We start from the raw sequence: 17,697 nt of genomic DNA, 5'->3' as shown, positions 1-17,697 counted from the left end.
GAAATGCAACTCATAACGTTTCGTTGATATCGCGCACGCCGCGCGGCCACACCAGAGAAGATTTCTACGCGCACGAGCATTGAATTGGTCTGATTGACAAGCTTAAGCTGGCGTGGCCACTGGTTTAGTCCAGCAATGTTGATGTCATTGCAGAAAGTAACCCTTACAGCGCCCTTCGGAATAAATATCCTTTCTCATTACGGAAATCTCGGTTTTATTCCAACACCTTATAGAGCGGTACCCCCCTCACTACTTCCTCGGCATGCAACTCAGACCTCGCAAAGATGAGTTTGTATTCGATGAGATTGACCAGATGTACGTGATTATTCTTATCGCGTGTGCACACTCCTCGCTTAAACAAGTATTGTTTATCTGTATAGGTATGTGCTTCAATATTACGTTCTTGCGTCTGCTGGTAAGGAGTTACTAAGGATGAGAGAATCTTGGATTGTTAACTAAATTTTAGTTCTTTTGTACTATGATTATCTATTGTCGTTGCGTTCCGAGGTCGAGTTCATATGGCTACGAAGGATGACTATGAGTAGCTTTCTTTTCCTATTGAACCGTTATATAGCATTCTTCGGGTATATCTTCATCATGTGTCTCAATTTCTTTCCGCCGACAAACATCGCGGTATGAAGTCTCGCAATGTCTAATGGAGCTATCTTAACATTAACTTGCGAATCTTTTCTAGTTGTAAGACTTTATGGCTCATTGATCAGGCTGTCGTTATTGATGTGCATACACAGCTGCAAACACTTCGTACGCGCAGGTAGCTGCATCAGTTCACTCACGCAACTTGTTATTACAGGTATGCCTATTACCTCCCTTGACACACAGGAGAGCATTGCAGCTGAACACTGCTCCTCCAAGTATTATTCTCGTTACGAATCTATGCCTTATATGGTCGTAACTGGAAAGTAGCTTCTCCCGTTATGCTCTTGGGTCTTGTGAGCGTTATTATGTCCGCAGTAAGTTTTTCTGCAATTGAGATTTGTGGAATTCACAAAACAGATAACTAGTGGACAATCGGAGACTTCTTCGGTATTCTAACTAACTTCGGATTGGGAAGCTCTTCCAAGTCACCATTTATTATCTGTCTTCCTGGATTTGAAACATCGTACGTTTGTCATTACCCTAACAACTTGTGGATACTGTTCTGACACAAGTCAAGTGCTATCCGTGGGTGACGATGGATCAATGATATTATAGATTCATGATTGAGTAACGGTTTATTGCAGCATTCGAAGTCACGATAGCATTGTCGACTGCGTTTGATGTAATCGTCGTCATCCTGACTATGGCGAAGACGATCCGTGCCGCCCAGGAGCATAGGAAAGCAGGCATCCGTGATAGTATTTACAGCTTGCTTATACGCGATGGTTAGTTTCTCTGAAGAAGTACTCGAGTTAAATATACTGAGAAATCGATTTGTCGGGTTTTGGTTAAAAGGAACCATATATGCTACGTACGTGGGGTTCCTATCAAATTACTATTGTAGGTCGATCAAATATTTGAACGGAGCTCCAGAGTCATGACAATTGCAAACGCGATCAATATTGTGTTCTTCACTGTACGTGCAGAAAGTAGCTCGTCGTAGATTTTCAGATCTTATATTTCTAAATACTAAGGATATAAATATACACGGCTCGTTATTTTCACAGAGCTTGGGAAATAACACAACACTTTCTCACGTGTACGTGATTCTTTAATTGTACATTACGATTCAGCCTAGACCTTATCTGTTTCCAGGATATCCGTAATTATGACTTCCAGACTCATACTGAACTTGCACAAGGTCAATGACAAGCGGAGGAAAGCCGCAGTGGAAATACGTTTGGCAACCCTATCGGACTCTAATTCCCATGGTGTGAGAGTGCGCGATATGCTTGAACGGGGTGACAATGTACGTTCTACAACATATGTCTCGAGCATCTCGACATGGCTCGCTCGTGCTGTGGACGATTTCGAGGGTGATGTCATGACGGACACAGAAGGTATGCATGCAAGTTGTGACCGACAAAATTGTTAAGTTACTTACCATTTAATATCAATTGTTTTGGTACAGAAGATTAGAAACGAATCTGGGAATAGATTATTACTGATTTTATTAAATATTATAGTAGGTATTGTTAATCACGAATTGCATCATGGGCGTTTCCAAGAGAAAAACGCATCATAAATACGTGCAGATCATCAAGTAGTGATAAATCAAATGTCTAAGAAAAAAGTTGTGACAACAAAAAAAGAGGTCTTGCTAAAATATACCAAGGATTAAAACAGAGAAAGCAGAAGTCGGAGAGCATCAACACAATTGCGTGATTTGCATCGTTGAAGACATAAATCATCTAAATCCGTATAATACATGATTCCCAGATCATTAAAAATCAAAATGTTGTCCATTGACGTCTTTCCGTCCAGTTCGTTTGAATTCGTTCCTACTTAAGTTCATGCACGAGTCTCGCCATTCTCCGAGACTGGCTCTGGGCCTTTCATGGGTTTACGATTCCCTACCGGACCGACGCCTCGGAGGAACAATAACGCAATAACCGCACCAGCGGCACCAAACCCAAACGTCATCCATTGTGCAGCTTTATAAGCTTCTAACTCTGCGTCAACAATTGGCTCCTGAACGTTATCTCGTAACACAGTGTTATGCACAATGGTAGTTGTCGCAAGTCCCAGAGCAGTCCCGAGTTGTGTTAGAGTCTGGAAAAGTCCACCTGCGAGACTTTGTTCGTGCGGTAGACTAATTTTGGCGACGAAGATTGTACCACATGCAAACACGAAATCTGCGCCGAATACGCTGAGAATGGCTGCAGGGAATCCAAACGCCCAATATGGAGCGTTAGGATCTATCAACGCGAACAGCAAGCCCGCTGTGCTTGTTAAAAGTGTCCCGGCAACGGTGAGGACCACAAGTGGAATGCGGCCTACAACAGCGGCAACGAAGACGTTACATGCGATGCCGACGACAAACATCGGGAGAAGCCGTATGGAAGTGAGCACAGGATCGAGATGCTGGTAGTCTTGATAGAATAATTGAGCCCAGAACTGCCAAGCGAGGAATGACGCCCATTCGAGGAAGGCGATTATCTGAGTTGCGGCGAACTTCCCATTTGCGCGTGTCCACATAGAGAGTTTCATTAGGGGTGGACATCGCTTTCCGGTTTGGTCTCGTTCAAGATAACCTTCCCAAGCGATGAAAGCGGCAAGAAGCAGAACACCGATAATAAGAAGGGCGATGATGTAGGGTGTCCTCCAACGTTGCGGTGCTTGCTCACCCTCACCAAGGACAAATGTGATGAGTACAAGAGCGGAAGTCACCAGGGCAGCACCTAACCAATCCACGCGTCTGTCCGTCTCCGTGGAAGGAACGTCCTTATCAATATAGAAAACGCCACCTATGAACACGAGTGCCGCAAGTCCCGCGGACAAGTAAAACGGCGCACGCCATGTCGCGGGAGCCCATTGGGTGAGTATACCGCCGATCTGCAGGCCTACAGCACCGCCCACAGGTGCGCCTGCAGAAAATGTCGCAAATGCATAGGTTCGGGCGCGAGAGGGTGGGAACGCGTGTGCGAGAATGCCGAGTGATGCGGGCACGACAGCTGCGGGCCCTACACCTTGTAAACCCCGTAAGATGTAAAGCGTGTTGATGTTATTTGCAAAACCGCAGCCTAGTGAGAAAATTCCAAGCCAAAGACAACCGATCAGGAACGCTTTTTTGCGGCCGTAGAGGTCGGCGAGTCGCCCGAAAAAGATCAGCAGACATCCCTATTAGATCAGCGTATCAGATTAGATAAACCGTCAAGAATCGGATGAGTGGAGCTCAAACATACCGATGATAGAGAATATGCGGAAACAACCCATTGCAACTTGTCTTCATCTACGCCGAAGTCCCGGCCTATACTAGGCAAGGTGATAGACGCAGAAGATGAACATGAAATCTAGGAGATATTGATTACGAAGATTCTCATGTAGAAGATAAGAACCACGAACTTACATTCAAAATCATTCCGACAGTGAGAGTTCCGACGAGCATGATACTCTTAGCCAGTGAGCGACATCGCGCCCTCTCCATCTCCTCACGCTGCAGACCGCCACCTGGCTCATCCTCGTCAATGTCTGACTTGCGATAGCCATTGTCAAAGCCCTCTGCACCGCCTTTCTTTTCCCCGTCGGATTTGTCGATCGAAAGACGCGCACTAGAGCGCATCGCCGGAATCGCCGTTTGTGAACTTGCTGCCGACACAGGGCTTCCTTGAGAAGAGGAGGGGTAGGGGTCGATAGAGATGTCGAAAGAGATGTCGAATGGGTCCGATCGTCGAAAGACCGACTCGAAGTCTTCTGGATCCACATCGTGCTGCCTATCATGCATAACGATATAAAATGTCAAAAGTCTCGGATTTGATTGCTCGCTTGCGAGAAGGCAGGAGACTAGTCAGCTTTAATCCGCTCCGAGACCAGTGGCGGTCGGGGAGACGACCAGAGTCCAACTATATGTGAGCGAAAGCGACTGGACTAACGCCTCAAGCACGGGGGAGTGGAATGATGCAGAAGGAGGAGAAAAAGACAAAAGAGCGAGAGAGGCGGAACCATCTGAGCGATATACTTGAATACTATTAAGTAGCGACTACTAATCAACCTTGAGCCCTGCATGCGGCAGTGAATTTTTAGAAGTTGAATCACGTGCTCCCCGCTTCGGCTGCCGTCGCGAACACGGCATTCGGATGACTGACAGTGTTTCCGACACTCGGAACTCAGCCTCTGCCTTTCTGTCTCTGCCTTTCGCCGGAACTTAATTTGAACTCAAAGTCGTTTAGTTTTTCATAAACAATTGGGGTCATGTTAAATAACCTTGAACGTTGTCAAACAAAGTGAGTCTGCAAAGTGACTCAGCTTTCTACATTATACGAGGTAAAATGAGTGGACGTGATAAATGTTACCTGCCTTCAGGGATCACTTTCGTAGACGCCATCATTCTTGCGAAACTCGCATAAACCTCTTTGGCGTCCGTCTGAACTCTAGGAGCCCCAATGGACACAGGATGATCATCATCACTTGCGGGCGCAGGGCATCGCATGGAAGACACTGCTCCCAAGAAGCTCAAGTATGAAGGTGCACTTTTAACAGTTTCACGATGCAGAAGATCCGATTCGACCAACACGGAGGCGGATGGCCATCCTAGCCAATCGTTGCAACGCTTGTCATTCTGATCATACATAGGCCTCGGTCTTCGGCCATATTCGACACAATACCAAAATCGCCGATACACAAGTTTAAAATTGGATGGGGGGATCAAGATACAATCGTGCATCTGAGCCAGCTTAATTGAGGAATCCTATCGACTTGTCTCCGACGGGTATAACTGTCTACTGGCAAGATTGGAGTTTCTTCCTCATATCTCCCAGGTTATGGCTTCAAGAATGCTACGCTCTACATTGCAAGCAGGAAGCGCTTCAGAAGTGATTCTCTATAAGAACTGCTTAACGAGTACCCTTTGACAGAGGTAGTCTGTATCATCACCCTTAACTATCAAGGGCGTCCGATCGATGATACGCCAAACAACGGAGCCAATATTGGTCTCGATCGAGTTCCGTTTAAGTATATTACTTCATGATAATTAAAGGTGATATCCAATCAATGTTAATCAATGCTGTCCAACATTAACGTCAATGCAATTCAACGGGTATGTATACGTCACTCGATCAGGGCAGCGGAGCTGAATCGGTACCTCAAGTCCTTTTGTGACGTTGCACTTGACATCACCTTTACCATAATGTATTTTTATTTTTACTGTCGGACTCAATCCGACAAGTGATTGACTAAATATATTTATATCAGTCAAGTCATCTTTTATCATCTATTATGCTATAAAGAGTAGTAGTCTAATAACTGTAACAGGTTCTCATATAAAAGCATAGATGTAGTAGCATTACACTTCACACTCATTGTACTTTACTTACTATCTGATAACCTCAGGTAATACATGCTTTATAGGCCTTGTCTCCCTGGTATTATTAAAGATGGCAATATTGTCTCTTAGTGATCACACTAGTTCCTACAACAACAAAGCTAAAATAGTCCAACCCATCAGGGGTACATTGCAAAATTGGTTTTTAAACAGATACAAAAACAGAAGTTTGTAGTAATCCATCTTTTACAGAGTACTAGATGCTTCACAACATATTGTTCTAAACAAACACAATTTGCACATCATATTATCAAATTTGTCTGGCCATCTACAGGTATTCAGGATATTGAGGCAACTAAGGCTGTAGTGATTCCTTCCTCTATTCATTGTTGATTAAATTAAACTCAAGAATTTGACAGATAATAAGTACACAACTTGCCTCTGTAGTTAGTACTGGGTCTATATGGAAAACTTGCACAGAGTTACTGTCAATCAATCAGAGTCAAAAGACTCTAATTACTGGTCAAAATTCAAGGGGCTGAGACACAACTGTGATCACTTAACAACTGAGTCTAAGGATCAGAATGTGAAGAAGGAAGTCTCTAAAATGGTTCAAGCACACATTACAGACATTAATGCCAACATTGTGGAATACACAGCACATATGATTGTAGCATACATTAACTACATAGTGATAGAGACATTCTGTAAGCAGTTGAGGAGGGCTGAAAGTCAGATAAACAATCTCAAAAGTCTTGAATACTGTTCTGAAGAGCTTTTAGAAGATGAGAACAGAATTGGCACATTAAAAACTCTAATGTTAGAAGAGATTAATGAGTCTGGTACAAGAGTTCATAAGGCACTTGCTTTAATATTGAAAGGAGATAGTAATGAATGTACTCATAGAATTGAAAGTCATGATTGTTATTTCTGGATAAACAGAGACAGAATTGACAAACAAATGAAAAGCAAAATAGTGTTCAAAGTTTGAACTTTAAGTTAGGGTAAAGATATCTTTAATAACAAAACTTGGCCTAGTAAATTAAAGTACAACATAGAGGACCTCTTAAGACAGTCTTACAGTCTAGAGAGTGAAATTAAAGCTAATTGTCTAATAGTATCTTAGAACCTTTACTTTTATTATAGAATACTATAGTTTAAGGTCTTACAAGTAATAGTGTTCACTTAAAACAGACATGTAACTGTTGTCAGGTGTCTTTTCCACCTCAAGTCAGAATTATGTAAACTTAGTCTAAGTAATAAAACAGAAAAGCAGAAGAAAAAGTAGTAGAATAAGAGATTAAAGTACAGAGAGGGAAAATAAAGGAAGAACTAAAAGAACTGTAAAGGGAGATAAGACAAGAATTTAAGTAACATACTATACAAGGCTAGTATCTCTAAAACAACTATATAGACACTCTATATGAGCCCTTTCAAACAGTTGTTTGTAATATTACTATAGAAGTATTAGATCTACTAGTAATACATTAAAATATAAGGAAGACATTCTGTAATCATAAGGAGAAAGTTTACTTACTTACTAGTATTAATACTACTTTTACTGTATACATTCTCTTATCCTTAATATGTACAACTATATATCCACTTATCTAACTTATAACTTACTATATAAGACTAGTACTATTACCTTATTTACTATTCTTGTTTTACAGCCAGAGTTAATAAATTTCCTAATCTGAGTAGAAAAAGTCTATTTGAAAAATCAGAACTAACTGAGCTCAGGTCAGTAAGAATGCTAGACTAGTATTGTTTGAATAACAAACTACAGTAGTGTCTTTTCATCTAAATAGTAGTAGTTGTAACATATATCTGTCCTAGTATATTTAATTTACTGTCATCTGTAATTAACTTATAGAAGTACATGTTTATTATCCTTGTCTTCTAGCATATTGAGAACAATGTTAATATGTAGATTTGTATTAAGAAAGTTAATACTAGATGGTTTCTCAGGTAATTGTGGTTCATATTCTATTAGTCAGATATATATTCATACAAAAGGTCTGTCTTGTCTTATTGTACACTAGATGGAAACAGTCAATTTTAGCTTTGTTACTAAGGAAATTAGTGTAATCAGACAATACTACAAAACTAGTTGTGAGTAAATGTATACAAACACAGTCTCTAAGGGGACCAAGTAATTATTATTACATACTTTTAACAAGTACAATGTGTACACTATACAATCAAATATGTTGGATAAACAATAAGTATTAGTATATATTATAGTATTCAAGTCAAGCTACTCCCTTTAGTGTTAATCAAATCAGACTCAATATATTACTATAGAATAAGTACACAGACTATCACTAGTACTAGTCTTTATTAAGTCACTATAGATTGTTCACACAAAGTTGCTACCACAATATTAAAGACTACTAGTCAACAACTTAAGAGAGGGCACTACAGTCACAAAGGCTTGACAAACAAGTTGAAGGATTATGTTAGGACACAAACATTTATTAGTATATATAGTGTGGACCAGGTGTCAAGCCAAGCTTAACATTGTACCCTTTTAGTGAAGAGGTTCTATGTATAGTCCACTATATATAGTAATCCCTCACATAATGTCAAGCTTAGAGCAGTCAGGGGTTTGATCCTGATGTAGGGTTGTCTGTGAGCAAAAGTATTAGACTGAGAATAAGCTTCCTAAAAAGGGGGGGAGTGAATTTCTCAGTTGCTTGGAATACTAGAGCCAGGACTCTATATTAGGATATCTCTTTCTACCTCTAAAGACTGTCAAGGTTAAGCTAGAAATAGTAACCCTTAGGGTCAAACTCTATATACTGGTCATGTGAGGACACATGACTCTAGAGAGGAGAGTAATGTTAGGACACAAACATTTATCAGTATATATAGTGTGGACCAGGTGTCAAGCCAAGCTTGACATTGCACCCTTTTGGTGAAGAGGTTCTATGTATAGTCTACTATATATGGTAATCCCTTACAGATTAGGAACAGGATTCAAAGATTAATATCTCTGAGAGGGTTCAAGCACTCATAGCAGACATTAATGCTAGTATTATAGAACATATAGCACACATGATTAAAGCAGACATTAACTGTACTTTAATAGAAAACTTTTGTAATAAGCTGAGAAAGGCAGATAGTTGTATGAGTAATCTTACCATTCTTGAACTTTATACTAATGAGTTCACAGAGAATAAAGACAGAAAGTACAAGTTCCAGAGATTAATATTAGACAAGATTAATGAATCTAGTACAAGAGTCAATAATACACTTACTTTAGTATTAAGAGGAGACAATAAAGAATGTGCTTATAGAATTGAGGACCAAAAACAATTTTTCAACAACAACAACATTAACTAGCAGATGAAAAGTAATATAGAGTCTAAAGTTCAAAGTACTAATTAGGGTAAAAATGTATTTGATAGGAAAAGCTGGTCTTAAGAATTAAAGCACAATATGAAGGAGCTTTTGACTTAGTCTTACACTCTAAGTACTAAGATTAAAGACAAGCCTTCTACCCTAGTTTAGAGTCTTTACTTTGACTATAGAATACTGTGGATTACTGTAAGGTCTTATAAGTAATAATGTCTATTCAAGACAAACATGCCTCTGTTGTCAAGTAACTCCTAAAGCTCAAGTCAAAGCTTAACAAAATAAAGAATAGTAGTAAGCCAGAAAAGCAGAAGGAAAAGGTCCTTACAATGCTAAAAAAGCAAGAGATAACTAAGGTGGAAAGAAGAATCAAAGAAGACTTAGAGCATCTTTCAGAAGATACAGAACAAATATTCAAGCAACTAATTTTACAAGAAGATCAGTTCCTAAAGGCATTTATACAACCTATGTTAGAGCCTTTTTAAGCAGTCATTCTATCTGTAAGGAGGTACAGACTACAAAGAGGTGACCTGTAATCATAGGACAAGCTACTACTTTGTTTGTAGTAATAATAATACCTTTAACTCATACAGTCCATTTTCCCTTTCATATACATCTATTTGACCATTTGTTTAAATTGTTATTTATTGTACCTTATTTCTTGTAAACAGAATACAATATAAATTTATTTAATACACTTAAATCTTGTATGTATACTCTGGTAGAATTAAATTTTGGCATAGTGGGTAAGTATTACCTGATGGCCTAAGAAAAGGGTTTAAAGGTTTGAGTTGTGTTAAAATAGAGGGATACAAATCACTTACTACTAGTACATATAGGGTAATGAAGATTTTTAATATTAACCTATACTTCTTTCTCAGAGTGTTTATTTACTTTCCTACATAATATTTCTGAGAAATACACATTTTACAGCCCTTATCTTGTGAGTATTTTTGAAGGAGACACCAGTGTGGATACCTGTAGTAGAAAAGCTAATATTGTATAGTGTGTCAAGTGATTGTAGTTTAATATTGTAAAAATCAGTCATTGAATCATACCTTGAGGATGGATTTGCCTCACATTGCTACATACTTGATGGTAGCAGCCTATTTCACCTTTGTTACTATAGAAACTAGTGTGATAATTCAGACATCATTGCAGAACTGGACTTGGAAGTTTGTAGCAATCAATATTGTTAAGAGGGCTAGATAATCATTACTACATGGTTCTGGCAAACATAATGTGTAAATTATGCCATCAGGCTTCTCTGATAATATGTACAACTAGTATCTCATATTTGTGACAACCAAAGCAATCCTCTCCCTTCTTCAGTGTTAGTCAAATTGAGTTCAGCAATTCAGTTATATAAGAACTACACAACCATCTCTCCAGTCAAGAGTGGAAAATAATAGAAAGTTCAGATACTCCTCCTACTACCAGTCATTCAATGTTGAAGAGCTCTAACCTACAGTTATCAACCAAGGAAGGGTCTGTACACTACAGTAGTCAAGGCTTAACAAGTAAGTCAAAGGATCAGAGTGTGGAAAGTGATCTCTCTAAGAGGATTCAAGAACTCATACATGACATTAATGCTAGCATCATAGAATACACAGTAAACATGATTGAAGCACACATTAACTACACATTGATATCCAACTTTTGCAAGCAGTTAAAAAGTGCTGGTCAATACATAGATAATCTTAGCAATTTTAACAATTTCCCTGAAAAGTTTTCTGAGAATAGGGAAAGACTCAGAAAATTCAAGAAGTTGATGGAAGAAGAGATTGATGAATCCTGTGCAAAAGTCACTCATGCATTTACTCTAATAAGGAGAGGGGACAACAATGAATGTACTTGTAGAATTAGAAGTCATTATCATTTTTTGAACCAAATTAATGAACAGATGCAACATGATATAGAGGCTAAAGTTAGAGGTGCTGAATGGGATGTAAATATCTTTGACAAACAATTTTGGCCAGGCAAGTTAAAGAGCAAACTAGGTGCCCTGGCAACAAAATCCTGTTTTCTAGAGGCTAAATTCAAAGCCAATGAACTGGACTTGTCTTGGAATCTTCAATTCAAGTATAGAAACCCGTGGCTCAAGATCTCAGAAGTAATGACATATGTTCAAAATAGATACACTGGCATAGTCCAGTGTCTCTTAAAGCTCCAGTCAAAGTTGAATGAAATTAAAAGTAACAGCAAGTCAGAAAAGCAGAAGAAAGGGGACCTGGAAAAGCTAAAGCAAGAGTGTACTAAAGAGAAGAGGAGAATAAAAGAAGACTTGGAATCTCTGCCAAAAAATATAGAATGAAAATTCAAGAAACACACTACATAACATGGTTCTGTAAGTATAATAGGAACTACTACTTATTGTGTAATAATAACATCTCTATATATTTTAGTACAAGTTAGTTGTTGTGTAGACTGGGAATCTAGTGTTCCTTTTTGAGGACCTTAATACCTTTTTCATTTACTACACCTACTTGACTATTTGCTTAGTTTATTGATTTACTATAGATAGGCACTCTTATTATTATCATTTCTTATCTTATAACAAATATTTTATTATTTCTTTTATCTTTGTTATACTTTCTCAAATTGGACAACCTAAACTTGCCAGGTGCTCGATTAAATATTAGTCTAAGATGATAAATTCTACTGTATTAGCTAGATATCTGAGTTGATGCCTCACACTTATACAGTATAACACTCCTGAACCCAAATTAAAATCATCTTGCAATTACAGAAACACTAGTATACACAAGACTGTCAAGACAGTAGTAGCAAGGATGAATCATTTGTCCAACAATATTTAAAGACAATGGCTTACTTTTTGCTGTCTTCTAATCTAATCACCTTACAGTTACTCAAACATTAATCACGTCTGTCATTAAGCCCTATTAAAATGAAAAACCATCCACAACATACATACACGACTTTCTACAGTTAGAGCACTCGATAGTCCATCAAACATAGAATGTCAGAGGACCTTGATGAGTCGATAACATTGACCTTCGAACTAAATAGGCTGAGATAGCCCGCCGACAAGGTGCAATGCGATTGACTTGTCAAGGGTAACCCCGGACATACCAGTTAGTCAGACTTCGGACTTCCCAGGTCAAGCAAGGAAGAGATGCACAACAATCGCTGAATGCAATATGGAACAGTATGACAGAATATCGATTCCCCTTTGCTCGATCGGTGGCAATGAACACGACAACTACCAACAGAGTTGAGGAGGCATTTTAACGCCTGAATCACTAGATCGTCTAAACGATGAACAACTACATCCCGTTAGGAAGATAGTCACACCGATATCGCAACCTACGAGGTAGAACATTGCTAGCTAGAAAGAATAATTACTCGGTTAGATCATAAGAGTCCTCTTCTTACCAACGTGATATAAAGAGCTTCTGAAAATCTTAATAAGTTTTCCATCTTGAACTTAAAACTCTGATCCTTGAGAAATGTGACTGACAATAAGATAGACACACTAAAGGAGAAGCAGCCACTCGAAAGCTCTCCATTGTGGAATGGGTTATAGTTGTCCCGCCAACTAAAAAACATTACCATTTACAGAAGCGTGTAGACATCTTGATAGTTCGTTCGCTTGGACCTTCTATTGATAAATAATAATCATAATCAATGACTTACTTGTACTCGTTTCACTTGACAAAAGTTTGCCTCGTTTTCGAGTACTTCAACTCGGCTCTTGTGAGGAAGGACGAACACCGGGATTGATGATCGAATAAGTTTTAATTCTATTGTTAACTCTAAAACTTAATCCATTAGCGAATATTTGAAACATAGATTTAGGGCGATTACAGGGTGATAGCTGTTCCGTTAAACAAAGTAAAGCAAGGATGAGTCATGCAACATCAACAAGCTTGTACTTTACTGACTTACCACCATCCGTAATGTCCGGAGAGGATTACGTAAAGTCATATGATGTGCACATCTTTGAGCGGTTATACTCAATTGTGGAGAGCACCTAACGGACAGGCTAAACATCCGAGGTAATGCTGATCGAACCATGGGCCCTTATTTGAACGGCGGGCAAGTATCAATGGTAGGTACAGTCGAAAATGTTGAAACGAAGAGAATGATGATCGGAAGCAAGACAAACAAAGAATGTTGCGTTTCCTTCGGTGATCTCGGGGTATAAACTTCTTCTGTGCATGATTAATTGTGCGTCCCAGAATACTTACCATGAGTAAGATCAACGCTGCGGGTACGGGAGCGAAAACAGTGAAATGAGAATGACAACAGAAGAATGATAGAGAATTGTTTCCTCTCTTCTAGGTCACCGGCAGGAAAAACAATGCTCTTGCGGTGCCGCTATCAGGTGCAGGAGGAACACCGGTGGGTTCAACTATAATCTGCAGAAGGAATTGTGAGATACAGAAGGCGATGGTCACTCCAGTTAGCTTGGATGGGGCAGACGGATCGATCAAGCCGATGAATAGCCCATGTTTGATTGACTATAGCCGCACTTTTAGCAATGTTGCAAAGTTTCGCGGACGGTCGTGGAAAGCAAGAACAAACCGGCGAGAAGGCCTCTATCAGGCTGAGCTCCATGGAAGCTCGGTAAGAAAACTTGCCCTACATTTTCCAGTGTCGCTATCAAATGGGGAGGGCACCCCGGAGCAATACATGGCAAGGCAACTTGCGGCAAAGGAGTTTAACAAGACGTGTGATATCGAACGACCGGAGAAGGCCCAACACTTGAAGCGAAAGCGATTCACACTTCCGTAAATCCACTGAGTCTGGTTGCTTGTCTTGTCCATTGTAAATCATCAAACTGTGTCTTCCGATGTCCTTCTCTGCCGACATCCGAGAACACCGCGAAATAGAGGGTGCAAAGGCTCGTAATAGGCCCGAATACCTGACTTAATCGTGAGCGCTCTCAGCTCTCACATACGATAGTGAATTGTTGGAGTCGGACTGGGCGGCACACCGAGGTCCGATTCCGCATCCGAGTGTCCGATTGGCAGGGCTGACACTATGGGAGGGCAGGGGAGGTCCCCGATAATAGCGATCCCGCAGGCGAGAGGGCCGATGCCGGGGAGATGGTCGTGGTGGGTGGAGCAGAGCGGAGAAGATATCATTTGTGCTGTACAGAACGTGACGGGGTGTGACGTGTCGCGCGTGGAAGTCGCGTGGGGGGATGATCGACGCGCATTTGAAAGCTGCCACCCGTGACGCGGTTCTCTCCTCTCCCGGCGATCGAGACGGGATGGCGGCGCACAGGGTGTGCTCGTCTATGAGCAGTGCTCCAACGGGAGAAGAGACCCAGAGCGTCGACTGTGCCGCTCGCGTACGCGGATTGGCGAGGACAATATTTGAGGGATGGACGCGTGGGAGAAGAGTGGGGTTGCTGTGGTGCCAGGACGTCATCTCAGCATCACGGCAGCCCCGCATCGAGCCGTCGTTCCTTCTATCTATGGCCATTAGACTTTTGCCAGATCGACGGTGCATTTTCTGAGAACACGGCGCGGAACAGTGCATGTCCAGTTCTCCAACAATAAAATATATCTCGCCCATTTATTATTAAGACCGCCGTCCGGCATCCTCCACCACTACCACAACCATATTTCCTCTTCTCGCTTCCGTCGATTGATATCTTCTTCTGTCCCCGTGCGCGTCTCGTGCTCGCATTTCGTCTCTCTCTTGAAATCCACCACCAACATGATCACAGACGACCTCCCCTGGCCAGAGCTCGGCAATGTCTCGCGCGGCGCGACGCGCGGAAACCAGGGCTCAAAGGGCGTCCTCGGCCCTCCAGATCCTCAAGGCAGAGCAATCCTCCAATTGCGCGTTCAGCCAGGTGTGCTTGCAGTAAAGCTAAATCCAACTGCTGCAGCCTGGTATCGCATGCTCGACGCAGAGGTCCAGCGCGCTCTCAAGGAGACAAAAACCTACTGGCGCAAGGCGCGAAGACGCCAGGATTATGATGCGCGCGCAGACCAGGACCATATGGAACTCCACGAGTGGCTTCAGCAGCTCAAGGACAAGGCAATGGCCCACCTCGAGCTACTCCTCCAGAAGGGAGAAATCACTGGCCCGCCGTACGTCATGCCCGACCATATCGAGTTCACATTTATGCGCGGTTTCGTCGAGCGACAGCGTGCTGGAATTCCACATAACCCGCGTCTACGTGGACTCCCCCACGATGAGCAGCACCACATCCCGGAAGAGGACCTTGTGGACGACGATGTCGACGCCCGCGGCTCGCCTGAAAGCGTGAGTGTCGCCAGCGCACTCAAAAGTCCCGTCACGCCCTTCGCAGGTACGTTTGTGCACTCCTCTCTCCCGCACAACTATATCCCAACTTGACGTCATGTCAGCCGGTCGTCCTACCTCGTCCACCTCTCCGCCCTGGTCCAAGCTCCCCTCAGACCCCTCGTCATCTTCCCAGCCGCTCGATATCGTCCGGAAGATCGAGGCCTCGCGTATGTGTGCATTCACCGTTGCCTACTTTCTCCCTTACACATCAATTCCCACAGAGAATGCTCTCCGGCAATCCCGTTCGCGGCTAAGGGTTGCCAGAACATCCACTCAAGACGCCTATTCACGCTACAGGCAAGCTGTCGACCAACAACAAATCCTTGAAGCCGAGGTCATCCGCGCTGAAGAGCGCCTGGACGAACTGAGTAAGTTGTCTGACTTTTACGCGTTTTCCCCTCACGTTTTACTGATAGCGAACTTACATAACTACTCATCTCTACATTGTATCATGCACCTACCACGTAGCCCGTGCCCTCGTACAGCAGTCAGCAACACCCACTCAAGGGCCATCCGTCAGCAGTACGTATTAAACAATTATTAAATGGTACCCTGTTCTCTCCTCTTTCGATACCCTTCTGACACCTTCATTTTCCCCCTTACCCACTGCCATTCCTTCCCCATCCATCCGACGATGAATTGGCATGGGCGGTTAGGTGCACCCGCCGCTGGTCCGTCCTCTGACCTTCAAGTCCAGACTCAGCTACATTCACAAGGACAGCCTACCTCGGCCGCTTCAACACCAATTGCAACCTCCGCCCCCAACGGTGCATTCGACCTCGCGTCGTTACACCCCCTCAACCCTTCCTCCCATCCGCGCTCCCACCAGCAAGCTCCCCACCCGCAAGCTCACCATCATCCGCAACAGCAACAACTTACACCATACTCGCAACATCAGGTATATCCATGGGCAGCGTCCCCTTACCCTGGTGGACCGCCTCAACGTCCCGCGTCGAGCGTCTCGGCTTCCAGTGCGCCCGGTGGCTTGAGCGTTGAGCTAGCCCATGCCCAACGTTATGGACCGGAGATGTCTCTCAGTAGCGCTGGTGGAAGTAGGAACACGAACGAGGACTGGACGACAATAGGTTCTGAAAGTGAAGTGAGTCGTCCTGTCCTTCGCTGCAGCACTTCATCTGGTCCTGTGGTCCATGGTGTTTGTTACGCCCGTCTGACAAGCCACGGATTTTCTGGGCAGCAGGCAACATTGATGCACGCACACGGCGTCTCCCGCGTCGCTAGCCCGCAACGCAAACATCCCCGCGAGTGGGAAGGGTCAACTCAACAACAGCAACAACAGCAACAACAGCAGCAATCGGCACAGTCGGCACAGTCGGCACCGCAGATGTCCATCCGAGGTACGAGTCAACCATGCTTCCCATTCTAACAGAACAGAATCCCTGATGGAAATTTCAACAAAATAATGGTGTGCTTCCTCTTTTGAATGGGGCGCGCCTTCCTAGACAGCGGCGACGTAAGTCCCCTTCTCCATACATGGATCAAGACCGAGTATTGAAAATGAATCTCTCATTTTTTTGTAACTTGCTTCCGTCGTTCTGAATGAATATCGGTTTATTTATTTCGACATGCTATCTACCGCACGTTTTCTTGTTCATAGGATTCGGCGCCACACCCTCCCCGGAAACGTATGAACCAGACAGACTCTTCGGGTGCATCAACCCTCCCAATGGCGTTGTCTCTCGCGAGTCCGTTGCCTAGCCCGCACCCTCCACACCAGCCTCACCAGTCCCATCAATCGCAACAGCAGCAGCAGCAGCATGCTTACCACGCGGCGGGAGGGTGGCCAAACTTCGCACCTGGTCCTGGGCCTGATAATTGATCGGCATTCAGTAATTCAATGTGGAAGGCCGCCCTAGAACAGTCTGTCTGCGCCTGGATGGTTAATCGACTTTCCTTCCTCCACTACGTTCTGTGTTCTTTCTTCTTTCTTCTAGCGAAAAAAAATGGCGTGTTCATTCTTCCCTGATGATGATGATTATTCGGCAGAGGGAAAGATGTGCCTTCCTATATTATTTGATTCTACTCCTTTTCCCATTTGTCTCATTGTTTCGTTTGATTTGATCGACTTGATTCCTGATTTCTCGGTTTTGGTTTTGCTCCCCCGGGCTTGTGGT

At 42.7% G+C, this 17,697-nt stretch overlaps 4 protein-coding genes across 4 annotated transcripts; 3 read left to right on the top strand and 1 right to left on the bottom strand.

Moving 5' to 3' along the window:
* Nucleotides 1-262: 262 nt before the first annotated feature.
* Nucleotides 263-2,182, top strand: FOMMEDRAFT_151559 (uncharacterized protein; the record flags this gene model as incomplete). The annotated part of the gene is made up of 13 exons (XM_007262526.1): nt 263-315; nt 381-415; nt 467-633; nt 702-762; nt 874-971; nt 1,023-1,120; nt 1,175-1,182; nt 1,242-1,382; nt 1,453-1,468; nt 1,531-1,573; nt 1,665-1,696; nt 1,753-1,997; nt 2,127-2,182. The coding sequence occupies 13 exons, from the start codon at nt 263-265 to the stop codon at nt 2,180-2,182; spliced, it is 1,053 nt and encodes a 350-aa protein (XP_007262588.1).
* A 266-nt stretch (nt 2,183-2,448) lies between these two features.
* Nucleotides 2,449-4,084, bottom strand: FOMMEDRAFT_77082 (MFS general substrate transporter; the record flags this gene model as incomplete). The annotated part of the gene is made up of 3 exons (XM_007262525.1): nt 2,449-3,777; nt 3,843-3,950; nt 4,007-4,084. 3 exons carry the CDS (start codon nt 4,082-4,084, stop codon nt 2,449-2,451), a joined length of 1,515 nt encoding a protein of 504 aa, XP_007262587.1.
* Nucleotides 4,085-13,489: 9,405 nt separating this feature from the next.
* On the top strand, nt 13,490-14,230 carry FOMMEDRAFT_165165 (uncharacterized protein; the record flags this gene model as incomplete). The annotated part of the gene is made up of 2 exons (XM_007262524.1): nt 13,490-13,528; nt 13,583-14,230. The coding sequence occupies 2 exons, from the start codon at nt 13,490-13,492 to the stop codon at nt 14,033-14,035; spliced, it is 492 nt and encodes a 163-aa protein (XP_007262586.1). The 3' UTR covers nt 14,036-14,230.
* A 738-nt stretch (nt 14,231-14,968) lies between these two features.
* On the top strand, nt 14,969-17,402 carry FOMMEDRAFT_25636 (uncharacterized protein; the record flags this gene model as incomplete). The annotated part of the gene is made up of 7 exons (XM_007262523.1): nt 14,969-15,569; nt 15,628-15,732; nt 15,787-15,933; nt 16,034-16,087; nt 16,222-16,920; nt 17,026-17,036; nt 17,181-17,402. The coding sequence occupies 7 exons, from the start codon at nt 14,969-14,971 to the stop codon at nt 17,400-17,402; spliced, it is 1,839 nt and encodes a 612-aa protein (XP_007262585.1).
* Nucleotides 17,403-17,697: the final 295 nt, after the last annotated feature.

Source organism: Fomitiporia mediterranea (genome assembly GCF_000271605.1).
Source record: "Fomitiporia mediterranea MF3/22 unplaced genomic scaffold FOMMEscaffold_2, whole genome shotgun sequence".
NCBI lineage: Eukaryota > Fungi > Basidiomycota > Agaricomycetes > Hymenochaetales > Hymenochaetaceae > Fomitiporia > Fomitiporia mediterranea.
Note: the sequence above shows the minus strand (reverse complement) of the source record. Positions and strands in the feature narration are given on the sequence as shown.